We start from the raw sequence: 23,965 nt of genomic DNA, 5'->3' as shown, positions 1-23,965 counted from the left end.
GAGGGGGGTGAAGAGAGAGGGGAGGGGGGTGAAGAGAGAGGGGAGGGGGGTGAAGAGAGAGGGGAGGGGGGTAAAGAGAGAGGGGAGGGGGGTGAAGAGAGAGGGGAGGGGGTGAAGAGAGAGGGGAGGGGGTGAAGAGAGAGGGGAGGGGGGAAGAGAGGGGGGAGGGGGGGAAGAGAGAGGCGAGGGGGGGAAGAGAGAGGCGAGGGGGGAAGAGAGAGGCGAGGGGGGGAAGAGAGAGGGGAGGGGGGGAAGAGAGAGGGGAGGGGGGAAGAGAGAGGGGAGGGGGGGAAGAGAGAGGGGAGGGGGGGAAGAGAGAGGGGAGGGGGGGGAAGAGTGAGGGGAGGGGGGGAAGAGTGAGGGGAGGGGGGGAAGAGTGAGGGGAGGGGGGGAAGAGTGAGGGGAGGGGGGGAAGAGTGAGGGGAGGGGGGGAAGAGTGAGGGGAGGGGGGGAAGAGTGAGGGGAGGGGGGGAAGAGTGAGGGGAGGGGGGAAGAGTGAGGGGAGGGGGGAGGGGGGAAGAGAGGGGGGGGAGAAGAGAGGGGGGGGGAGAAGAGAGGGGGGGGGAAGAGAGGGGGGGGGAAGAGAGGGGGGGGGGAAGAGAGGGGGGGGGGGGAGAGGGGTGGGGGGGAGAGAGGGGTGGGGGGAGAAGAGAGGGGGGGGAGAAGAGAGGGGGGGGAGAAGAGAGGGGGGGGGAGAAGAGAGGGGGGGGGAGAAGAGAGAAGAGAGAGGAGGCGGGGAGAGAGGGAAGGGAAGGCTGAACGGGAGGGGGGTGGAGGGAGAGGGGGAGGAAGGCTGAACAAAGGTTGGGGGAGGGGGGCGGCTGAAAGGGCGGGGGGGGAGGGGCGGCTGAATGGGAGCCCATTCGGCCAGGGCTAGCATGCTTCGGGTCCCTCCCACACACTCTAGCGCGCATGTACAGAGGTCCCAGCACAGTTTTCAGCGCAGGGTCCTGGCTCCGTCCCCGACCCCTTGTGCTGTGCCACGCCAAGCACGAAGACATCCTGAGGAGACCGGAAGAATCACAAGGTAAGATTTCGGTGCCCTTTTTATTCCAGAAAGTCAGCACACCTTATGGAGGTGCGCCGTTTTTACAGAGGGCGGAAACTTGGTCCCATATTTGCTGGCTAGTCTCCCTGCATGCTATAATCTCACAAAGGGCTATTTCTTACCTGTACCAGTCTCCTGGTCATACAGAGCTGAAGGTACCAGTGTTTCAGGGACATGCACTGAGAGAGTCTCCTCCTTTTTGACGCTGACATTGTATGCAGAATCTACTACTGACACTTTGCCACTTGGGGCAGCAACTACTAAGCTTGGCTCTTCCTGTAACTCCGCAGACTTTTGGCTGCTTTCCAGAAGTGTAGGAAAACTTCCTTGTGTTGCGCAAGGATTATTACTTCCCAAAGTCTGGCTTTGGCGAGAGGAGGAAGTTGCATTACTGCTCAAAAGAATAAATTTCTTGGGCCCATTGGAGCCGCTCTCCTTTCCCTTTGCCGTGAGTGCTGCTATGATGCTTTGAAGATCAGCATTTCTTGGAATCCACACAACTTGGGTGTTGGGCATTGATGGGTGGTTTACAATCCGAATTCCCTCTGGGAATTTTAGAATCTCGGTGGCTGTGTCCTTTTGTGAGCTGCCCAAGCCATCTTTCCTTGGGCAGGCACTGGCAATGTCAAAACCTCGAGGCACAGCCTTGCGTTTGCTCCCATCAGTCTCTTCCTCGCCAACATTCTCCTTTATATCCACCGGATTACTGAAGGTCAAGGGGCGTTTCCTCCGTTTCAGAATCAAAGGCCTCCTTGGACTGGCCTTCATTATTATTGCAACAGGAGCTTCTTCAGTAATACACCACACAGTGCCTGCAACATTATAATACAATAGAAATTCTCCACAGTCAGAAATAAAGGTAACAAATGATAGGCAGAATCAAGCACCAACTATTAAACTAGTTACAGGAGGAATATATGTTGGTGAGTGACAACGAGATGGAATATTTTGACAAAATCAGTATTTTTTTCTATAACGAATAGGTGTGTGTAGTGAGTAAGCAGAGTATGATTCTTGCCCATGTTTTATGCTGGTGGGAGTTCAGGTGAACATTATCTACATGTTTAAATTAGATCAGAGGGATCGAAGAGCAGGGAACTCTCATGTGCTTGGACTATAATATATGGGCCATCTTGGATCTCCGGAGTGTATGCTGACAGAAAACGGGGAACTACAGACCAGTTAGCATGACGTCAGTAGTAGGAAAAATGCTAGAATCTATTATTAAGGATGTGGTAACGGCACTTTGAAAATAAGAATAGGATTGGGCAAAGTCAACATGGATTTATGAAAGGGAAATCATGTTTGACAAATCTGTTAAGAGTTTTTTGATGTTGTAACTAGCAGAATAATGGATGTGGTGTATTGGATTTTCAGAAGGCATTCGATAAGATGCCACATAAGAGGTTATTAAACAAAATTAGAGCTCATGGGATTGGGGGTAATATACTAGCATGGATTGAGGATTGGTTAACGGACAGAAAACAGAGAGTAGGAATAAACAGGTCAATTTCAGGTTGGCAGACTGTAACTAGTGGGATACTGCAAGGATCAGTGCTTGGGCCTCAGCTATTCACAATCTATATCAATGATTGGATAAGGGGACCAAATGTAATATATCCAAGTTTGCTGATGATACAAAGCTAGCTGTAAGATGTGAGGAGGATGCAAAGAGACTTCAAGAGGATATAGACAACTAAGAGTGGGCAAGAACATGACAAATGGAATATAATGCGAGAAATGTGAAGTTATCCACTTTGGTAAGAAAAATAGAAAAACAGAGTTTTTTTTTTTAAATGATGAAAAATTGGGAAATGTTGGTGATCAGAGGGATTTGTGTCCTTATACACGAATCACTGAAAGTTAACATGCAGGTACAGCAAGCAATTAAAAAAGCAAATGGTATGTTGGCCTTTATTACAAGAGGATTTGAATATAAGAGTAAAGATATCTTACTGCAATTATATAGGGTCCTGGTGAGACCACACCTGGAGTATTGTGTACAGTTTTGGTCTCCTTATCTAAGGAAAGATATACTTGCCATAAAGGGAGTTCGACGAAGGTTCACCAGACCGATTCCTGGGATGGGGTGATTGAGTATAGGAGCAGGGAGGTCTTACTGCAGTTGTACAGGGTCTTGGTGAGGCCTCACCTGGAATATTGTGTTCAGTTTTGGTCTCCTAATCTGAGGAAGGACATTCTTGCTATTGAGGGAGTGCAGCGAAGGTTCACCAGACTGATTCCCGGGATGGCTGGACTGACATATGAGGAGAGACTGGATCAACTGGGCCTTTATACACTGGAGTTTAGAAGGATGAGCAGGGATCTTATAGAAACATGTAAGATTCTGACGGGACTGGACAAGTTAGATGTGGGAAGAATGTTCCCAATGTTGGGAAAGTCTAGAACCAGGGGACACAGTTTTAGAATAAGGGTTAGGCCATTTAGGACTGAGATGAGGAGAAACTTCTTCACTCAGAGAGTTGTTAACCTGTGGAATTCCCTGCCGCAGAGAGTTGTTGATGCCAGTTCATTGGATATATTCAAGAGGGAGTTAGATATGGCCCTTATGGCTAAGGGGATCAAGGGGTATGGAGAGAAAGCAGGAAAGCTGATCAGCCACGATCTTATTGGTGGTGCAGGCTCGAAATGCCGAATGGCCTACTCCTGCACCTTTTTTCAATGTTTCTGTGTCCTATGAGGAGTGATTGTGTAGACTAGGCCTATATTCTCTAGAGTTTAGAAGAATGAGAGGTGACCTCATTGAAACATACAAAATTATTACAGGACTTGACTGGGTAGATGCAGGGAGGATGTTCCCCCTGGCTGGAGAGTCGAGAATCAGAGGTCACATTCTTAGAATAAAGGGTTGGCCATTTAGGACTAAAATGAGGAGAAATTTCTTCACTCAGAGAGCAGTGAATCTTTGGAATTCTACACCCCAGAGGGCTGTGGATGCTCAGTCGTTGAGTATATTCAAGACAGAGATCGACAGATTTTTGAATATTAAGGGAATCAAGGGATATGGGGAAAGTGCAGGAAAGTGGAGTTGTGGTAGAAGATCAGCCAAGATCTTATTGAATGGCGTAGCAGGGGCCGAATGGCCTACTCCTGCTCTGAATTCTTATGTTCTTATGCATGCTCATCATTTGATCTGCCCACATGCTTAACGCTGCATTTTTCTAAGTTAAACGTTACTTTTCAGTCTTAGCCCTAATTCCCCAGTGCATCTAAATCTGTTTGTAGTAGTTGAGCATTCTCTACAGTCCTGACTCTGATACGTAACTTTATATAATTCCCCAACACCTATATTTAGATTATTAATGAAAATATTAAATAACAAGGGTCCTAATATTGATTCCTGCGTAACACCACTGGAATATTGTGTTCAGTTTTGGTCTCCTAATCTGAGGAAGGACGTTCTTGCTATTGAGGGAGTGCAGCAAAGGTTCACCAGACTGATTCCCGGGATGGCTGGACTGACATATGATCAACTGGGCCTTTATTCACTGGAGTTTAGAAGGATAAGAGGGATCTCATAGAAACATATAAAATTCTGACGGGACTGGACAGGTTAGATGCAGGAAGAATGTTCCCGATGTTGGGAAGTCCAGAACCAGGGAACACAGGCTAAGGATAAGGGGTAAGCCATTTAGGACTGAGATGAGGAGAAACTTCTTCACTCAGAATTGTTAACCTGTGGAATTCCCTACCGCAGAGAGTTGTTGATGCCAGTTCATTGGATATATTCAAGAGGAAGTTAGATGTGGCCCTTACGGCTAAAGGGATCAAGGGGTATGGAGAGAAAGCAGGAAAGGGGTACTGAGGTGAATGATCAGCCATGATCTTATTGAATGGTGGTGCAGGCTCGAAGGGCCAAATGGCCTACTCCTGCACCTATTTTCTATGTTTCCAAGCACATTCAAATCCATCTACAAAAACTTCCTGCCATGTGGCTTTCACACAGTTTTCAATCAAACACAGTAGATTACCACTAGGTCTAGAAGAAGCAGTCTTACAGTGAAGTGTCTATGCAATACCTAATCAAAAGCTTTCTGAAAGTCCAGGCAGACAATATCTACGAATTTTCCCATAGCAACCATCCTGGTGATTTCTTCAATAATACAATCAAATTGATGAGATTACAGAAGCCGTGTTAGGTGTCACGGATATGATCTTCTTTGTCCAAGTAGTCATATAGTGCATCCCTAATAATTCCCTCAAGCATCTCCTATTACTGACGTCAAGCTAATGGGTCTATCATTATCCAGATCTGTCTTATCCCCCTTTTTAAAGATTGGAACTAGGTTAGTCTCCTTCCACTCTAAGGGAACAGTTCTAGACCCGAGCAAACTACTAAAGATGTGGGCCAGGGGCTTGCACAGCATCTGTCCCATCATTCTATGAATTAAATAAGGGGCTAGAATTCAAGGATAAATAAAAAATGATGAAATTATCCAAAACATTACACAATTTAGAAGACAGGGCGGACCCCATTACAGAATGAATATTGAAGCCATAGAAAGTATACCCTGTAGATTAATCAGGATGATTCCAGGGACAGGAAACTACAGTGATAAGCAATATTCCCTTTACTGCGCATGCAGTTTTTCTGATTTAAAAGCCAGTGAGCCAGCTGCACGGGAGCTCCAAGGCACAGCTGTGCAGCTTAAAGGGAACACTGGTTATGAAGAGAGAATTGAGTTACTGGGACTATTTCCACTGGAACAGAGAAGGCTATGGGATGATTTCGTTAAAGTTTTTTAAATTATGAAGGGTTTTTATAGAGTGAACACAAAAGACTATTTCATCTGGTTGGGGAAATCAGTGATGTCACTAAGAGATTGAGCAACGAGGTTAAGCGATATTGAGGCAGAGATCACTGCATGTTTAAAGAAACATTGGCCAAATATTTCAAGCAGAGGAAGATACAGAAAGGACTGCGAGAGAATTACACTGTAGGATTCATTTTTGATTGTTTCAGCAAAGAGTCAGCACAGATATGATGGGCCGAATGGCCTCCTTCTGTGCTCTAAATGTACAAAGTTCTATTATCAAAGTGCTGACAATTCAGCTAAGTCATTACACTGTTCTATCCCATCATCAATAGATTTTTTTAATAAAGAGAGTCTGGAAGTTTACTGTCAAACAAGTAAGAAACCATAACAGTAGGCAAAGTAGGACAGAAATTAGGGAAGGTGACCAAACTTACTGTTAAAGATGTAGCCTTTAAGGGAGCTTTTAAAGATGGAGAAATTGGTGACAGGATGGAGATTCAGGAAGATAATTCCAGAGTGCAGGAGCCACTGATGGTAAAGTAGAGCTGGGAGAAGGGAAATGTACAATGTACTAGAGTCAGCAAGAAGGTTGCAACAAAGGAAAGTTAAAGATTGCAGAAAGTGGATGGGAAAGGCCATGGGAGGACTTAAAAATGAGAATGAAGATTTTGAACTTGATATACTGAGGGAGAGAAAACCAGTGGAGGTCGGTAAAGACAGGAGTGATTAAGGTCCAGTACTTTGTGTGGAACTCTTTTAAAAGAGACAATAAGGGGACACCGGGGTTTACCCAGGGCCTCCAGCAAAAGAATTATATTCCAGAGGTGGCCTCTCCAAGATGAAGGCACCATTAATAATATTGGCCCCAACAAAGTAAAAACTAAAACTCCATGTGAACTTTGTGTGGGACAACAGAATATGGACTGCAGAACAGTAGATGGGTAGTATCACTACCAGTGACATAGGTAGAAAGAGGGATGAGGTCCTGCAGGCAGAGTTTAGGAGACAGACTAAAAAGCAGGACCTCAAAAGGTAGTAATCTCCGGAATGCTGTCGGTGCGACATGCTAGTGAGTACAGAAATAGGAGGATAGAGCAGATGAATGCGTGGCTGGAAAGTTGGTGCAGGAGGGAGGGCTTCAGATTCCTGAGACACTGGGACTGTTTCTGGAGGAGGTGGGACTGTACAAGCCGGACGGGTTGCACCTCAACAGAGCTGGGATCAATATCCTTGTGGGGGAGGGGGAGGGGGATTGCTAGTGCTGTTGGGGAGGGTTTAAACTAGCTTGACAGAGGGATGGGAACCTGAGAATAGTGTCAGTAGGGAGAGAAGAAAAACTGGAATTGGAAAACAAAAATGTAGAAAGTAAATTAGGACAGAGGAAACAAGGGCTAGATAGTAGTAATTAAGGAGGTTTGCCTGTACTAAATGGTATATACTTCAATGCAAATAAGGCAGATGAGCTGAGAACACATGTAGACACTTGGGAGTACGATATTATAGCTATTACAGAGACATGGCTAAAAGAGGGGCAGGTATGATAGCTCAATATTCCTGGTTACAGGATTTTCAGATGGGATAGTGACGGGGTAAAAAGGGATGGGGGCCGTGATTAAAGAAACTACTCCAGCTGTGAGGAGGGATGATATGTTAAAGGGATCATCAAACGAGGCCATATGGGTCAAACTGAAAAACAAAAAAGGGATAAATATGTAGGCAAATTTCTCAGAAGTGCAAAAACTATAGGGCAGTAATAGTAGGGAATTTCAACTATCCTAATATTAACTGGGATAAAATTAGTGTGAAGGATACAGAGGATGCGTAATTCCTAAAATACATTCAGAGCTTTTTTAGTCAGTATGTAGCAAGTTCAACACGGGAGGGGGTGGTTCTGGATTTAGTTTTAGGGAATGAAGCTGGGCAGATGGAAGGGGTATCAATGGGAGAGCATTCAGGTGCCAGTGACCATAATTCAGTTAGATTTAAGGTAGTTGTGGAAAAGGACAAGGATAGACCAGGAATAAAAGTTCTAAATTGGGGAAGAGCCAACTTTGCTAAGCTGAGAGGTGATTTCTCCGTAGTGGACTGGAAACAACTACTTGAAGGTAAATCAGTGTCGGAGCAGTGGGAGGCATTCAAGAAGTTCCAGAGGGTTCAGACCAAATACATGTCCTTAAAAAAAAGGGTGGGACTAACAAATCTAGCGCCACCTGGATGTCTAGGGACATACAGGGTAGGATAAAGCAAAAAAAGGGAGGCTTATGACTGATACCGAGGGCTAAATACTGTGGAATCTTTGGAGGAGTATAGAAAGTGCAGGGGTAAAATTAAAAAGATTAGGAAAGCAAAGAAAGAGCATGAAAAATTCTTGGCAAGTAAAATGAAAGAAAACCCAAAGATGTTTTATAAATATATTAAGAGCAAGAGGATAACTAAAGAAAGGGTAGGGCCTATTAGAGACCATGAGGATAATCTATGTGTGGAAGCGTGAGATGTGGATCTGGTTCTTAATGAATACTTTGTGTCTGTTTTCACAAAGGAGATGGGCGATGCAGACACTGCTATCGCGGAGGAGTGTGAAGTATTAGATGAAATAAACATAGTGAGAGAGAAGGTATTCGGGGGTTTAGCAGCTGTGAAAGTGGATAAGTCCCCAGGCCCGGATGAAATGTATCCCAGGCTGTTAAGCGAAGCAAAAGAGGAAATAGCAGAGACTTTGACCATCATTTTCCAAACCTCTCTGGCTTCAGGTGTGGTGCTAGAGGACTGGAGGACTGCTAATGTGGTACCTTTGTTAAAGGGGGGGAAAAAAGGGATAGATCGAGTAATTACAGGCCAGTCAGCCTAACCTCAGCAGTGGGACAATTATTGGAAAAAATTCTGAAGGACAGGATAAATCTTCATTTAGAAAGACATGGATTAATCAAGGACAGTCAGCGCGGATTTGTTAAGGGAAGGTTGTGTCTGACTAACTTGATTGAATTTTTTAAGGAGGTAACAAGGAGGGTCAATGAGGCTAGTGCTTTTAATGTAGTGTATATGGATTTTAGCAAGGTTTTTGATAAGGCCCCACATGGCAGACTGGTCAGGAAAATAAAAGCCCATGAGATCCAGGGCAAAGTGGCAAGTTGGATCCAAAATTGTCTCAAAGGCAGGAAGCAGAGGGTAATGACTGATGGGTGTTTTTGTGACTGGAAGGCTGTTTCCAGTGGGGTTCCGCAGGGCTCAGTACTAGGTCCCTTGTTTTTTGTGGTATATATCAATGATCTAGACTTGAATATAAGAGGTATGATTAAGATATTTGCAGATAATACTAAAATCGGCTGTGTGGTTGATAATGAAGAAGAAAGCTACAGACTGCAGGAAGATATCGATCAACTGGTCAGGTGGGCAGAACAGTGGCAAATGGAATTTAATCCAGAGAAATGTGAAGTAATGCATTCAGGGAGGGCTAACAAAGGGAGTACACATTAAATGGTAGGAAACTGAGAAGTGTAGAGGAACACAGATCCCTGAAGGCAGCAGGCCAGGTTGATAAAGTGTTTAAAAAGGCATATGGAATGCTTGCCTTTAGAAACATAGAAAATAGGTGCAGGAGTAAGCCATTCGGTCCTTTGAGCCTGTACCGCCATTCAATAAGATCATGGCTGATCATTCACCTCATTACCCCTTTCCTGCTTTCTCTCCATACCCCTTGATCCCTTTAGCCGTAAGGGCCATATCTAACTCCCTCTTGAATATATCCAACGAATTGGCATCAACAACTCTCTGCGGTAGGGAATTCCACAGGTTAACAACTCTCTGAGTGAAGAAGTTTCTCCTCATCTCAGTCCGAAATGGCTTACCCCTTATCCTTAGACTGTGTCCCCTGGTTCTGGACTTCCCCAACATCGGGAACATTCTTCCTGCATCTAACCTGTCCAGTCCCGTCAGAATTTTATATGTTTCTACGAGATCCCCTCTCATCCTTCTAAACGCCAATGAATAAAGGCCCAGTCGATCCAGTCTCTCCTCATATGTCAGACCAGCCATCCCGGGAATCAGTTTGGTGAACCTTCACTGCACTCCTTTAATAGCAAGAACATCCTTCCTCAGATTAGGAGACCAAAACTGAACACAATATTCCAGGTGAGGCCTCACCAAGGACCTGTAAAACTGCAGTAAGACCTCCCTGCTCCTATACGCAAAACCCCTAGCTATGAAGACCAACATACCATTTGCCTTCTTCACCGTCTGCTGTACCTGCATGCCAACTTTCAATGACTGATATACCATGATACCCAGGTCTCGTTGCATCTCCCCTTTACCTAATCTGCTGCCATTCAGATAATATTCTGCCTTCGTGTTCTTACCACCAAAGTGGATAACCTCACATTTATCCACATTATACTGTATCCGCCATGCATTTGCCCACTCACCTAACCTGTCCAAGTCACCCTGCAGCCTCTTAGCGTCCTCGCAGCTCACAACGCCTTCCAGTTTAGTGTCATCTGCAAACTTGGAGATATTACACTCAATTCCTTCATCTAAATCATTAATGTATATTGTAAATAGCTGGAGTCCCAGCACTGAGCCCCGCGGCACTCCACTAGTCACTGCCTGCCATTCTGAAAAGGACCCATTTATCCCGACTCTCTGCTTCCTGTCTGCCAACCAGTTCTCTATCCATGTCAGTACATTGCCCCCAATACCATGTGCTTTAATTTTGCACACCAATCTCTCGTGTGGGACCTTGTCAAAAGCCTTTTGAAAGTCCAAATGCATCACATCCACTGGTTCTCCCTTGTCCACTCTACTAGTTACATCCTCAAAAAATTCTAGAAGATTTGTCAAGCATGACTTCCCTTTCATAAATCCATGTTGACTTGGACCGATCCTGTCACTGCTTTCCAAATGAGCTGTTATTTCATCTTTAATAATTGATTCCAACATTTTCCCCACTACTGATGACAGGCTAACCGGTCTATAAATCCCCATTTTCTATCTCCCTCCTTTTTTAAAAAGTGGTGTTACATTAGCTATCCTCCAGTCCATAGGAATTGATCCAGAGTCGATAGACTGTTGGAAAATGATCACCAATGCATCCACTATTTCTAGGGCCACTTCCTTAAGTACTCTGGGATGCAGACTATCAGGCCCTGGGGATTTATCGGCCTTAACACAATTTCCCAACTAATAAGGATATCCTTCAGTTCCTCCTTCTCACGAGACCCTCGGTCCCCTAGTACTTCCGGAAGGTTATTTGTGTCTTTCTTCGTGAAGACAGAACCAAAGTATTTGTTCAACTTGTCTGCCATTTCTTTGTTCCCCATTATAAATTCGCCTGAATCTGACTGCAAGGGACCTACATTTGTCTTCACTAATCTTTTTCTCTTCACATATTTATAGAAGCTTTTGCAGTCAGTTTTTATGTTCCCGGCAAGTTTCCTCTCATACTCTATTTTCCCCCTCCTAATTAAACCCTTTGTCCTACTCTGCTGAATTCTAAATTTCTCCCAGTCCTCAGGGTTTGCTGCTTTTTCTGGCCAATTTATATGCCTCTTCCTTGGATTTAACACTTTCTTTAATTTCCCTTGTTAGCCACGGTTGAGCCATCTTCCCCGTTTTATTTTTACTCCAGACAAGGATGTACAATTGTTGAAGTTCATCCATGTGATCTTTAAATGTTTGCCATTGCCTATCCACCGTCAACCCTCTAAGTATCTATTGCCAGTCTATTCTCGCCAATTCACGTCTCATACCATCGAAGTTATCTTTCCTTAAGTTCAGGACCCTAGTCTCTGAATTATCTGTGTCACTCTCCATCTTAATAAGGAATTCTACCATATTATGGTCACTCTTCCCCAAGGGACCTCGCACAACAAGATTGCTAATTAGTCCTTTCTCATTACACATCACCCAGTCTAGGATGGCCAGCCCTCTAGTTGGTTCCTCAACATATTGGTCCAGAAAACCATCCCTAATATACTCAAGGAAATCCTCCTCCGGCGTATTGCTACCAGTTTGGTTAGCCCAACCTTTTTGTAGATTAAAGTCGCCCATGATAACTGCTGTACCTTTATTGCACACATCCCTAATGTCTTGTTTGATGCTGTCCCCAACCTCACTACTACTGTTTGGTGGTCTGTACACAACTCCCACTCGCGTTTTCTGCCCTTTGGTATTCCGCAGCTCCACCCATACAGATTCCACATCATCCAAGCTAATGTCCTTCCTTATTATTGCGTTAATTTCCTCTTTAACCAGCAACGCTACCCCACCTCCTATTCCTTTCCGTCTATCCTTCCTGAATGTTGAATACCTCTGGATGTTGAGTTCCCAGCCTTGGTCAACCTGGAGCCATGTCTCCGTGATGCCAATTACATCAGGCTTGTCTTTTTAACACACTTTGCCCTTTTCGAATTTTGCTGCAATGTGGCCCTTTTTGATTTTTGCCTTGAGTTTCTCTGCCCTCCACTTTTACTTTTCATCTAAATCATTGGTGTATATTGTAAATAGCTGGGATCCCAGCACCGAGCCTTGTGGCACCCCACTATTCACTGCCTGCCATTCTGAAAAGGACCCGTTTATCCCGATTCTCCACTTCCTGTCTGCCAACCAGTTCTCTATCCACGTCAATACATTACCCCCAATACCACATGCTTTAATTTTGCACACCAATCTTTGTTAACCGAGGCATAAAATACAAGATCAGGGGGTTATGCTTGAACTGTATAAAACACTGGTTAGGCCACTGCTACCGTACTGCATACAGTTCTTATCACCACATTACAGGAAGGCTGTGATTGCACTGGAGAGGGTACAGAGGAGATTTACGAGGACGTTGCCAGGAGTGGAGAATCTTAGCTATAAGGACAGATTGGATCGGCTGGGTTTGTTTTCCTTGGACAGAGGAGGCTGAGGGGTGACCTCATTGAGGTGTATAAAATTATGACGGGCCTAGATATAATGGATAGAAAGGGCCTATTTCCCTTAGCAGAGGAGTCACCAACCAGGGTGCATAAATTGAAAGTAATTGGTAGAAGGTTTAGAGGGGATTTGAGGGGAAGTTCCTTCACTCAGAGGGTTGTGGAGGTCTGGAACTCACTGCCTAAAAGGATGGTAGAGGTAGAAACCCTCACCACCTTTAAAAAGTACTTGGATGTGCACCTGAAATGTTGTAACATAGAAACATAAACATAGAAAATAGATGCAGGAGTAGGCCATTCGGCCCTTCGAGCCTGCACCGCCATTCAATAAGATCATGGCTGATCATTCCTTCAGTACCCCTTTCCTGCTTTCTCTCCATACCCCTTGATCCCCTTAACCGTAAGGGCCATATCTAACTCCCTCTTGAATATATCCAGTGAACTGGCATCAACAACCCTCTGCGGCAGGGAATTCCACATGTCAACAATTCTCTGAGTGAAGAAGTTTCTCCTCATCTCAGTCCTAAATAGCGTACCCCTTATCCGAAGACTATGTCCCCGGTTCTGAACTTCCACAACATCGTGAACATTCTTCCCGCATCTATCCTGTCCAGTCCCGTCAGAATCTTATACGTTTCTATGAGATCCTCTCTCATCCTTCTGAACTCCAGTGAATAAAGGCCCAGTTGATCCAATCTCTCCTCGTATGACAGCCCAGCCATCCCTGGAATCAGTCTGGTGAACCTTCGCTGCACTCACTCAATAGCAAGAACTAACGTCCTTCCTCAGATTAGACCAAAACTGAACACAATATTCCAGGTGAGGCCTCACGAAGGCCCCTGTACAGCTGCATTAAGACCTCCCTGCTTCTATATTCAAATCCCCTAGCTATGAAGGCCAACATACCATTTGCCTTCTTTACCGCCAGCTGCACCTGCGTGCCCACTTTCAGTGACTGATGGACCATGACACCCAGGTCTCGTTGTACCGCCCCTTTTCCTAGTCTGCCGCCATTCAGATAATATTCTGCCTTCGTGTTTTTGCCCCCAAAATGGATAACCTCACACTTATCCACATTGTACCGCATCTGCCATGTATTTGCCCACTCACCTAACCTGTCCAAGTCACCCTGCAGCCTCTTAGCATCCTCCTCACAGCTGACACCGCCACCCAGTTTAGTGTCATCTGAAAACTTGGAGATATTACACTCTATTCCTTCATCTACATTGTTAATGTACATTGTAAAGAGCTGGGGTCCCAGCACTGAGCCCTGCATCACTCCACTAGTCACTGCCTGCCATTCTGAAAAGGACCCGTTTAACCTGCAGGACTACAGACCTGGAAAGTGGGATTAGGCTGGATAGCCGCTTGTTGGTTGGCACAGACACGATGGGCCGAAAAGGCCTCCTTTTGTGCTGTAAATTTCTATGATCAGAATTAGGAGCAGGAGTAGGCCATGTGGCCCTTCAAGCCTGCTCCGCCATTCAAGAAGATCATGGCTGATCATGAACCTCAACTCCACTTTCCCGTCCGATCCCCATATCCCTTGATTATTCTAGAGTCCAAAATTCTATCTATCTCAGCCTTGACTATACTCAACGACTCAGCATCCACAGCCTTTTGGGATGGAGAATTCCAAAGATTCACAACCTTCTGAGGGAAGAAATTCTCCCTCATCTCAGTCAGAAATGGCCCACCTTTATCCTGAGACTATGCCCCCTAGTTCTAGATTCTCCAACCAGGGGACTCAACCTCTCAGCATCTACCCTGTCAATCCCCCTCAGAATCTTATGTTTCAATGAGATCACCTCTCATTCTTCTAAGCTCCAGAGAGTATAGGCCCAATCTACGTCAAAGGGCTGAGCTTTCTTTACAGATCCAGCGACAATGTAATGTAAATTGGGTAACAGTAAGATGGCACTGGGCAGCCTGCCTCATCCCTAACCCGGGAGCAAGTGTGCGCTGGGACCAAAGCAGCAGCATCGGATGGCGGGCGGTCGGGCGGGGAACAAACCGCCGGGCGGGGAAGCTCTGGAACCCAGGGCCGTTGTTACAGTTTTTTTTAGCCTGAAGCTAATGTGATTAGGCCCGGGGGCGGGGACTGTCACCTCGCCGCGGCACACAGGCCCCGCTCTCACCTGCATATTACCGGGCTCCGCACAGCGGATCCGACTCCAGCTCCAGCCCGCTTCCTCCTCCCGCTCCTGGGGAGGGATATCAATGCCCCGGCCCGAGCTTCCTGTGCGGCTTGTCTCTCCTTCGGCCCCTGGCTAGGCTGATGTCCCGTGGCCTATCTCGTCGGCCCGTGCCCCGGAGGGTTATTATTTCCCTGTCCGGGCGATGGTCGCCGCTCTGGTCGGGCCCCGGGGGTTGGGTATCTCAGTGTCCAGGCGATGGTCGCCGCTCTGTCCAGGCCCCGGAATCTCCGCTGTCGGGTTTTTTTTGTTTCAGTTTGCAGCTTGTCCGATGTTTTTTGAATTTCCAGCGTTCTGTCAGCATGGACCAATTGAATAGCGCCATGGGGGTCAGGTGGGGTGCAGCCGACCAATGGGCGATCTCAAAGCACCAAGTTGGTCGGGACGTTGGAAGGTGCTGCGGGCCAATAGGAAGCAGCGGAGCATTTGACTGTTGGGGCCGGCGGGGTGCACCCAGAGACCCAACAGGAACAGTCGAGTATGGAACATTTGAAGGATAGGAATAGTGCCGGTTAATTCGAGAAAGTACAGCCTGGGACAGACCGACAGAACGAGAACGAAAGAGAGAGAGAGAGAGAGAGAGAGAGAGCTGGGCTTATTGTTACATGGTTGAGCCAGGGATGGTGTGCACCAGCACTGTCCAGGACTCCCGGTACTAGCTCCCCGGGAGAACAACAGCCTAAAACAGTACAGCTGGGGTCACAGAGCTTGGACTGCGACCACGGAACAAGGAGGACATAGAAAATTGAAACATAGAAAATAGGTGCAGGAGTAGGCCATTCGGCCCTTCGAGCCTGCAGCACACTGCTACTGAGACTGGAAGAGCACAGGTTATACAGGGAGGAAGGAGTTCATGCAATCAAGATAGTTCTGCATCTATAAGCCTGTTTAACATTGTAATTTTAGCTGGAATGTATTCTATAGACAATGCATAGGTAGCAGAATACATTGAGAGACGTAACATTAATATAACATGCTTATCTCATCCATGATGATGATGATGGAATAGTATAGCAGAAAGAGAGCAACTGATGTAATGGGGATGCTGGAAATCTGAAATGAAAACACAAAATACAGGAAATACTCAGCAGGGCAGGCAGCATCTGCGCAGAGAGGAATAGAGTTAACGTTCAGGCCGATGATCTTTCATCAGAACTGGGCCCAGCCCATAGCTTATGATCCAGCATAGCCCAGGCAAAAACAAATTATTAAAATGTATACACAGAAATGAGTTGCCCAGCCTCCCAACTGTTTGGTACAGTACATTCAGGGAGGTGGAGCTGCATCATTAAGCAGGAATAGCCCAGTAAAGCACAGCTCGTTGCATCATTTGAGATTGAGGGGTCTCATGAAAGATTTAAGTTGATTGTAAGCTGGAAGGCAGCATATCCTTAACGTTCATTTATTGTAATGGAACAGTGTTAAATTCAGAGGTTGGGCATTGTGATAAGTGATGTTTCATCATATCTTCCCAATTTGATGCAGAACACTTAAAATATCAGGTGGGAAGAGACCAACCGTGCCATCCAGTTGGATACATCAGAGTTGTTGAGAACACTAATTTAAAAGACAGGTAAATAAAAACTTTTATCTCAATAAGGAACTGACTGTTCAGGCACAAATCGGCTTTATATGGGTGCGAATTATCTTGTTTGAGAATTTGTGTTTTAGCATTTGTGTTTTTTTGCCTTTCCCAGGAGATCACATGGCTCCGGTTGGAGTGGAGTGTAGAATGTTTCAGTATAAGGGGTGCCACAGTTGTGTGAGGCGGACTGATTGGGTTGGGTGTTCTTTGCATTTCAGTCATTGTTTATAGGTTTATATGTAACCTTTAGGGCTGCTGACCAAGGGCCGTTACGGCTCTTTGTCGGCCAGCGCGGACACGATGAGCCGAAATAGCCTCTGCGCTGTAAATTTGTATGTTTCTATTGAATCTCTGACATCACTGGGGAAGTGGAACATGCTGGGAACTTAAACTCGTTCTGACACTGAGATGCAGCCACTGCCCTCAGGCAATGCCACTTGGATTATTTCTTAAATCCATCTATGTCTGTCGATCTTACGCAATAGTGACCCAAAATAAATCCTAAACTGAGTAATGTCACTCCAAAAATAAGCTGCTACACTGGCTTTATGTGGTTAAAAGTTATAATATTGAAATACTCGAGACCTGAAAATGGAGAAGCAGATTTATGTGCATTTTTTTAAAATGATTTTATTCTGTAATTGCCCAGTTAGATTCATAGAGGCCTCAGCCTCAAGACTACGAGCATCTCTCACTGCTCAACTGTCCTTGGACTAATTGGGATATAAGAATTTTTAACAACTTCAACAAAATCTTTAGGCCCAACAAGCCTGTCCTCTCTTCAGACAATACCTACACATAGCCCCTTTCATCATATGCCTCCATCATAAAATCAGGAGTCAGCCATTCAGCCCCTCAAGCCTGTTGCACCATTCAATTAGATCATGATTGATCTGTACTGCAACTTCATTTACTCGCCATTGCTCCAGATCCCTTGATACCCTTACAGAGCAAACATCTATCAATCTCCGTTTTGAATATTTCGATTGATTCAGCATCCACAGCCTTTTGTGGGAAGAGATTTCCACTACACTTTGTGTGGGGGGAAAAATGTTTCCTGATTTTACTCCTGACTGGCCTAGCTCTAATTTTAAGATTATGCCCTCTTGTTCTGGATTCCCCCACTAGAGGAAATAGTTTTTCTGTCTATCCTGTCGAATCCCTTTATCTTCAATTAGATCACTTCAGAATCCTCTTTTTTGAAAGAGAAAACCCAATTTCCTTAACTTTTCTTAATAACTTAAGTTCTTTATATCCAAAATAATATTTGTTGCTTGCGACTGAAGCCCAATAATATTCTTCCTATGAATAGGTAAGCAGAACTGCAAACAGCATCAACTTTACTCAGTTGGTAGCTCTTTTGTTTGAGTCACAAGGTTGTGGATTTAAACCAGGACTTTAGTACATGAATTAGGCTGACACTTTTTGAATAAGATATCAAACTGAGATGCTATTTACATGTTCGTGATCCCACGGTACTGTTTGAAGAAGAACAGGGAGTTCTCTCAATATTCCAGCCATCAGTCCTCCCTTGACAAACAGCAGCAAAAATTGAATAATCGATCACTCATCCAGTTGCTATTTGTGGGATCGTACCATGTGAAAATGGCTGCAAAATAGGCAGTGCACTTCACAGTAATTCATTATATGTAAAACTTTGAGACATTCCTAAGAAATGTGATGAGGTGCCTTACAAATACAATTTTTTTATCTAACCCTATTTGAATTTACTTATTTAAAGTGTTAGTGAGTCCCCTTTTGGACAATGGTGTGCAGTTACAGTCATTCATTGTTTCCTTTTTATAATGTATCTTATTACCTTGTTGTGAAAGTCCCATTGGACTCTGCTTTAATCAATGCTGCTCATTATTGAAATTATTTAAATAATTCTGTGACCGGGATTAGTAATAAAATGTTCATTTAAAGCAGGCTGTGCCCTCAGGATTTTGTCAATTCTGACATGGAGAGCTGCTGTAAAAATGGGACACATTATTTCAGTACAGTGTACATTTAAGCATCTCCTATATTGTGTGTAGCTTGTTCAAGGGTAAAGCCCCTTGTGTATATATATTTTTAATGAACTGCAGCAGTACTTCTTTGCTAATAGAGGGAGGGATATTATTACATGGAATACCATGGACAAACATATTTCTTTGGTTTCTGAACAAAAGCAAAATATTTGTCATCTTCATTGATGCTGTTGTTACAATTTGGCAGGCAGGAGTTACAATTACATAAGAACATAAGAAATAGGAGCAGAAGGCAGCCATTTGGCCCCTCGAGCCTGCTCCGACATTCAATAAGATCATGGCGGATCTGATCATGGACTCAGCTCCACTTCCCTGCCCACTCCTCACAACCCTTTACTCCCTTATCGCTCAAAAATCTGTCTATCTCCACCTTAAATATATTCAATGACCCAGCCGTCACAGCTTTCTGGGGCAGAGAATTCCATAGATTTACAACCCTCAGAGAAGAAATTACTCTTCATCTCAATTTTAAATGGGCGGTCCCTTATTCTGAGACTATGTCCCCTGCGTGGAAATATCCTCTCTGCATCCACCTTGTTGATCCCCCTCATTATCTTATATGTTTCAATAAGATCACCTGAACTCCAAACTGTATGGGCTCAACCTACCTTCATAAGTCAACCCCCTCATCTCTGGAATCAACCTAGTGAACCTTCTCTGAGCAGCCTCCAATGCAAGTATATCCTTCCTTAAATATGGAGACCAAAACTGTACGCAGTACTCCAGGTGTGGCCTTACCAATACCCTATATAGTTATAGCAGGACTTCTCTGCTTTTATATTCTATCCCCCTTACAATAAAGGCCAACATTCCATTTGCCTTCCTGATTACTTGCTGTACCTGCATACTAACTTTTTGTGTTTCATGCACAAAGATCCCCAGGTCCCTCTGTACTGCAGCACTTTGCAATTTTTCTCCATTTAATTTATAATTTGCTTTTCTATTATTTCTGCCAAAGTGGATCACCTCACATTTTCCCACATTATACTCCATCTGCCAAATTTTTGCCCACTCACTTAGTCCCTCTATATCCCTTTGCCGATTCTTTGTGTCCTCCTCACAATTTGCTTTCCCAGTCATCTTTGTATCATCAGCAAACTTGGCTACATTACATTTGGTCCCTTCATCCAAGTCATTATTATAGATTGTAAATAGTTAAGGACCCAGCACCGATCCCTGTGGCACCCCGCTAGTCACTGTTTGCCAACCTGAAAATGACCCATTTATCCCGACTCTCTGTTTCCTGATAGTTCGCCAATCCTCTATCCTTGCTAATATATTGCCCCCAACCCTGTGAACTTTTATCTTTTATGTGGCACCTTATCGAATGCCTTCTGGAAATCTAAATATACCACATCCACTGGTTCCCCCTTATCCACCCTGCTTGTTACATCCTCAGTGAACTCCAGCAAATTTGTCAAACATGATTTCCCTTTCATAAAACCATGCTGACTCTGCTTGATTGAATCATGCTTTTCCAAATGTCTCATATTGCTTCCTTAATAATGGACTCCAGCATTTTCCCAACGACAGATGTTGGGTAACTCATTTATAGTTTCCTGCTTTTTGTCTGCCTCCTTTTTTAAATAGGGGCATTACATTTGCGGTTTTCCAATCTGCTGGGACTGTCCCAGAATCCAGGGAATTTTGGTAGATTACAACCAATGCATCCACTATCTCTGCAGCCACTTCTCAAGACCCTAGGCTGTAAAGCATCAGGTCCAAGAGACTTGTCCGCCTTTAATCCCATTATTTTACCGAGTACTACTTCATTAGTGATAGTGATTGTATTAAGTTCCTCCCTCCCTATAGCCCCTTGATTATGAAGACCGATACAAAATATTTGTTCAACGTCTCTGCCATTTCCCTGTTCCCCATTATTAATTCCCCAGTCTCATCCTCTAGGGGACCAACATTTACTTTAGCCACTCTTTTTCTTTTTATGTATCTGTAGAAACTCTTACGATCTGTTTTTATATTTCGTGCTAGTTTACTTTCATAATCTATCTTTCCCCTCTTTTTTTTTTACTCGTTCTTTGTTGGCTTTTCAAAATTTCCCAATCCTCTGGCCTCCCACTAATCTTGGCCACATTGTATGCCCTTGTTTTCAATTTGATACCATCCCTTATTTCCTTAGTTAGCTATGGATGGTTATCCCTTCTCTTGCAGTCTTTCCTTCTCATTGGAATATATTTTTGTTGCGAGTTATGAAATATCTTCTCAACTGTCTGCCACTGCTCATCAACCGTCCCATACTTTAATCTATTTTCCCAGTCCACTTTAGCCAACTCTGCCCTCATACCTTTGTAGTCTCCTTTTATTTAAGCTTAGGACTATGGTTTGAGAACTAACTTTCTCACCCTCCAACTGAATTTGAAGTTCACACTCATTCCTAGATAAATTCTTGTACTATTGCCTTTTAAAGGTTCCATAAAGTGTACCTTGTAGAAAAGATTACATTTTTCTTGTGGCTGACTCCAACTCTGTCCAGCAATGTGTGTTTATTTTTCCAGCAGATGTAAATGGACTATGATCAAGCACACGCTACACACACATCCCTCCCAAAAATTGTAGCACCTCCATTGCTTGAAATCTACTAATTCAGCAGAGATCAGGAATCAAAACTGGGGCTATCTTGATCTCTGTGTTTCAGTGCATTCACCCACTGAGCTATTGCGTGAAAGAAACCCAGTTTATTATTTTAATGAAAATTTTTTTAAATTCTATTCCTATGACTACCAAGGCCAAGATGTTGGGTGCTTGATGCCCCGCAAGAAGAAGCCCAGCCAATCCAAGAGGCCACCGTTGCTATTTCTGGAAAGTCCACAAAAGGGAGAGAAGTCCATGCAAGTGTTGTCTCTACCATCTGCGGCAAACCCCCGCCAAGCATCCTGTGTGCCAGTTGACCAAAGTTCTTCGTTCACTTGGGTGTGTTATTTTCTGTGCTTTTTAGTATTAAGATTACACTAGAATCCCCCACCACAATACAGTATGATCCCCTATGCAACTTTAAATGTCTTGACAGTGTCGATTTAGATTGTCAGATTGTGAAACAGCATTGTAATTGGCACAGGTCCATAGCAATCAATTTGTGTGTCTTTATGGTCAGATCTACAATGTCAGTCATTCACTGAAGAAACTCACTGCTGCCCCCATACCTGTATTTAGTGGAGAAATACTGTAAATTATTGAGTAAATTGTTTTCAATTTCAAAAAAATAAATCTAGATTTATTAAGTGTGTGTGTATTGCACATGGACAATAGCATGTAACTAAAATACTACATCGTTCCTCTAAAATACATATTCCACAAGTATTAAATTTGTAGATTTACCGTGCGGTATATTTCAAAGCAGCATCACTTCAAGGAGTTAATCAATCATCCAAGGTTTATTCTCCTGGATTAAGATGAAACTAAATGGTTCTGTTGATCGATATTCATGTAAAATAGTGCATTTGTTGTGAGGGAGGGAAGGTAGAAACTGTCTTGCTACTTTGTGTAATCTGATATCTATTGTGTTTCTTCCGCTCAACCCTTCCAGGTGTTGCCACAGTTTGAGTCTTCAGACACGACAGTTCAAGGACCAAGACGAGAACAACACAAATGTATTAACAAATCTGACAGTGCAGCACAGCAACGTAGGAACTGTAAGAAGAAACAAAGTGCTGCACCAAAAGCAGGAGCTGTGAGAAAAGCACACATTAACTTTGTCCCCTTGACCTTGCTGGGCAGCGATGAGTTACCTGTTCAGAAGGAGAATCACAAAGTTCAGCTTAGCACCTGCCACAAAGTTGGAACTCATACACAAGCTAGACTGCCAACAAATAAAACTTCATTTGTGGGAAGCACCTACCAAGGATGTAGAGTTGACCGTTCCTTTGGAAGAGTTCAGAATTCAGATGTTTTGGGGCAGAAGCTCAAATGCAGGCAAGGGTCTGTAGCAAAGGGCATCTTGGTTGGTAAAATGAACTGTGCGAAAAGTACGGGGTGGAATATACCTCATAGTTCTGTGAAATGCTCCAGGTCCAGTCCTCCAGTGTATTGTATCAACTGCCAAACTGATGCAGACTCTGGTAATAAGGAGATCTCCCTTTCTGATCACTTGGCTCAATCATCCGATGAGGAATTCATCCTGCCACAAGTTAGCACTCCCACAATTGATGGGTTACTTTCAACTGGCAGTTTGAGGAAAAGTATTGGTGGATTAAGGGACAGGGCATCCGACAGACACAATGTGATTCCTTTCCATGGTAGACTGCAGGACTGCTTGGACATCTGCTCTGGTCTAAAAGATGACTTTTCTGAAGAATCCCTGTCTGCGAAGGTTTTGGTGCAGGACACTCCAGAGCATGAATACGGACTCAAAGCAACCTGGCGAAGACGGCCACACATCATGCAGTACTTGAAAGACTGTGGAAAACTGACGAGCACAGATGTGCTTGTTGGCACCTAAAGGGGACACTTGCACATTGACAAAATTTTCCCATTGCAATGCAAATAGTAACCTATTCATTTGAAATCTGTCATCATTGGTATTATGATTAGAAAACCCAGGCCAGTTTATCTGCGTATTGGGCTGGATGAGGTTCTGTTGGAGCATTACCCTTTAGCCTGTGTCAATATTGCTTTTCAGCTTAAACAGTCCTGCAGTGCTTTGATCCTCATTGGGTTCAAAGTATGAAATCTTAATCCTCAACATTAGCATCTTCCATGTCAATGCAGCATGGATCCTGATTCCACTTTAAATGCCTTGACATAATGTATACTCAGATTGGTGAATTGTGAAAGAGCATTATAAGTGCTGTGGGCATGAGCCAATCATGTGTTGCATATCTTTATCAGTGACGTGTTTCAAATTATCAACCTGCTGTGCATTAAAATCATTTTTGCTTTTATTCCAGATTATTAGAATAAAAGTCATTTCTGTCTGCAAGCTGCAAGAGTCCTATCTCCTGGGCTTTGTTAATTTCAACCCAGTTCCTAGTGAGTGTAGGTCATAGCATAAAACTACCTGTAATCTGGCACTAAATTAGCAATTTGATCCAAGTCAGAATTGTGGCTAATGTGAGAAATGGCAATAATACACTAGTATAGTTTGGGGTTTTTCTTCTGAAATCGACATTACCCTACATCTTGTATTTAAGTTGGGAATAATTGTCAGTTTTACCCCTCTACATGAATATGTACCTCTCCTAAATGCTAACATCCCTCGCCTCCATGTGCTGTAATAGGGAATAAATTACAAAAAAGTCCACGTAGAACAAAGGATGAAATACAATTTCAACATTGTGAATTTCTTTTGAAGTCTGCATTCAGGGGTAGGGAGTGCAAAAAAAATGAACTGACCATCTTTGTCAACCTTGTTCCCTATAATTTGAACCGGATGTTTTAAACTGCTTTATTATCTTTAAATACCCTGAC

General features: G+C 44.0%; 2 protein-coding genes across 7 annotated transcripts in view; one reads left to right on the top strand and one right to left on the bottom strand.

Moving 5' to 3' along the window:
- The window catches only part of foxm1 (forkhead box M1), a 78,559-nt gene that overhangs the window by 27,156 nt on the left and 27,438 nt on the right, over positions 1-23,965 (bottom strand). For 3 of the 4 annotated variants that reach the window (XM_070900448.1, XM_070900449.1, XM_070900451.1), the window contains exons 1-2: positions 14,873-15,222; positions 1,171-1,860 (exon numbers count right to left, since the gene is read on the bottom strand). The exons of the other annotated variant lie outside the window; for it this stretch is intronic. In XM_070900448.1, coding sequence (XP_070756549.1) covers positions 1,171-1,816 — 646 coding nt within the window. In that variant the 5' untranslated portion in view covers positions 1,817-1,860; positions 14,873-15,222. Of the gene's footprint in view, positions 1-1,170; positions 1,861-14,872; positions 15,223-23,965 lie in introns of those variants that run through there. 4 annotated transcript variants of the gene reach the window in all.
- rhno1 (RAD9-HUS1-RAD1 interacting nuclear orphan 1) lies at positions 15,338-23,439 on the top strand. Of its 3 annotated transcripts, none has more exons than XM_070901652.1 (4): positions 15,338-15,407; positions 16,415-16,502; positions 21,288-21,472; positions 22,086-23,439. In XM_070901652.1, exons 3-4 carry the CDS (start codon positions 21,308-21,310, stop codon positions 22,995-22,997), a joined length of 1,077 nt encoding a protein of 358 aa, XP_070757753.1. In that variant the 5' UTR covers positions 15,338-15,407; positions 16,415-16,502; positions 21,288-21,307; the 3' UTR covers positions 22,998-23,439. The 3 variants fall into 3 exon arrangements, with proteins under 3 accessions (XP_070757753.1, XP_070757755.1, XP_070757754.1); XM_070901654.1 differs by having other exon boundaries at positions 15,350-15,759; XM_070901653.1 differs by having other exon boundaries at positions 15,350-16,297.

This window comes from Pristiophorus japonicus, chromosome 15, assembly GCF_044704955.1.
Source record: "Pristiophorus japonicus isolate sPriJap1 chromosome 15, sPriJap1.hap1, whole genome shotgun sequence".
NCBI lineage: Eukaryota > Metazoa > Chordata > Chondrichthyes > Pristiophoridae > Pristiophorus > Pristiophorus japonicus.
The sequence above is the reverse complement of the archived record's forward strand: the minus strand, read 5'-3'. Positions and strand labels throughout refer to the sequence as shown.

Excerpts from the sequence above, each read along its gene's own strand:
- rhno1 (XM_070901652.1), top strand. The coding sequence starts at position 21,308 with ATGCCCCGCAAGAAGAAGCCCAGCCAATCCAAGAGGCCACCGTTGCTA. Across the intron at positions 21,473-22,085 it reads AAAGTTCTTCGTTCACTTGG|GTGTTGCCACAGTTTGAGTC; the intron begins GTGTGTTATTTT and ends CAACCCTTCCAG.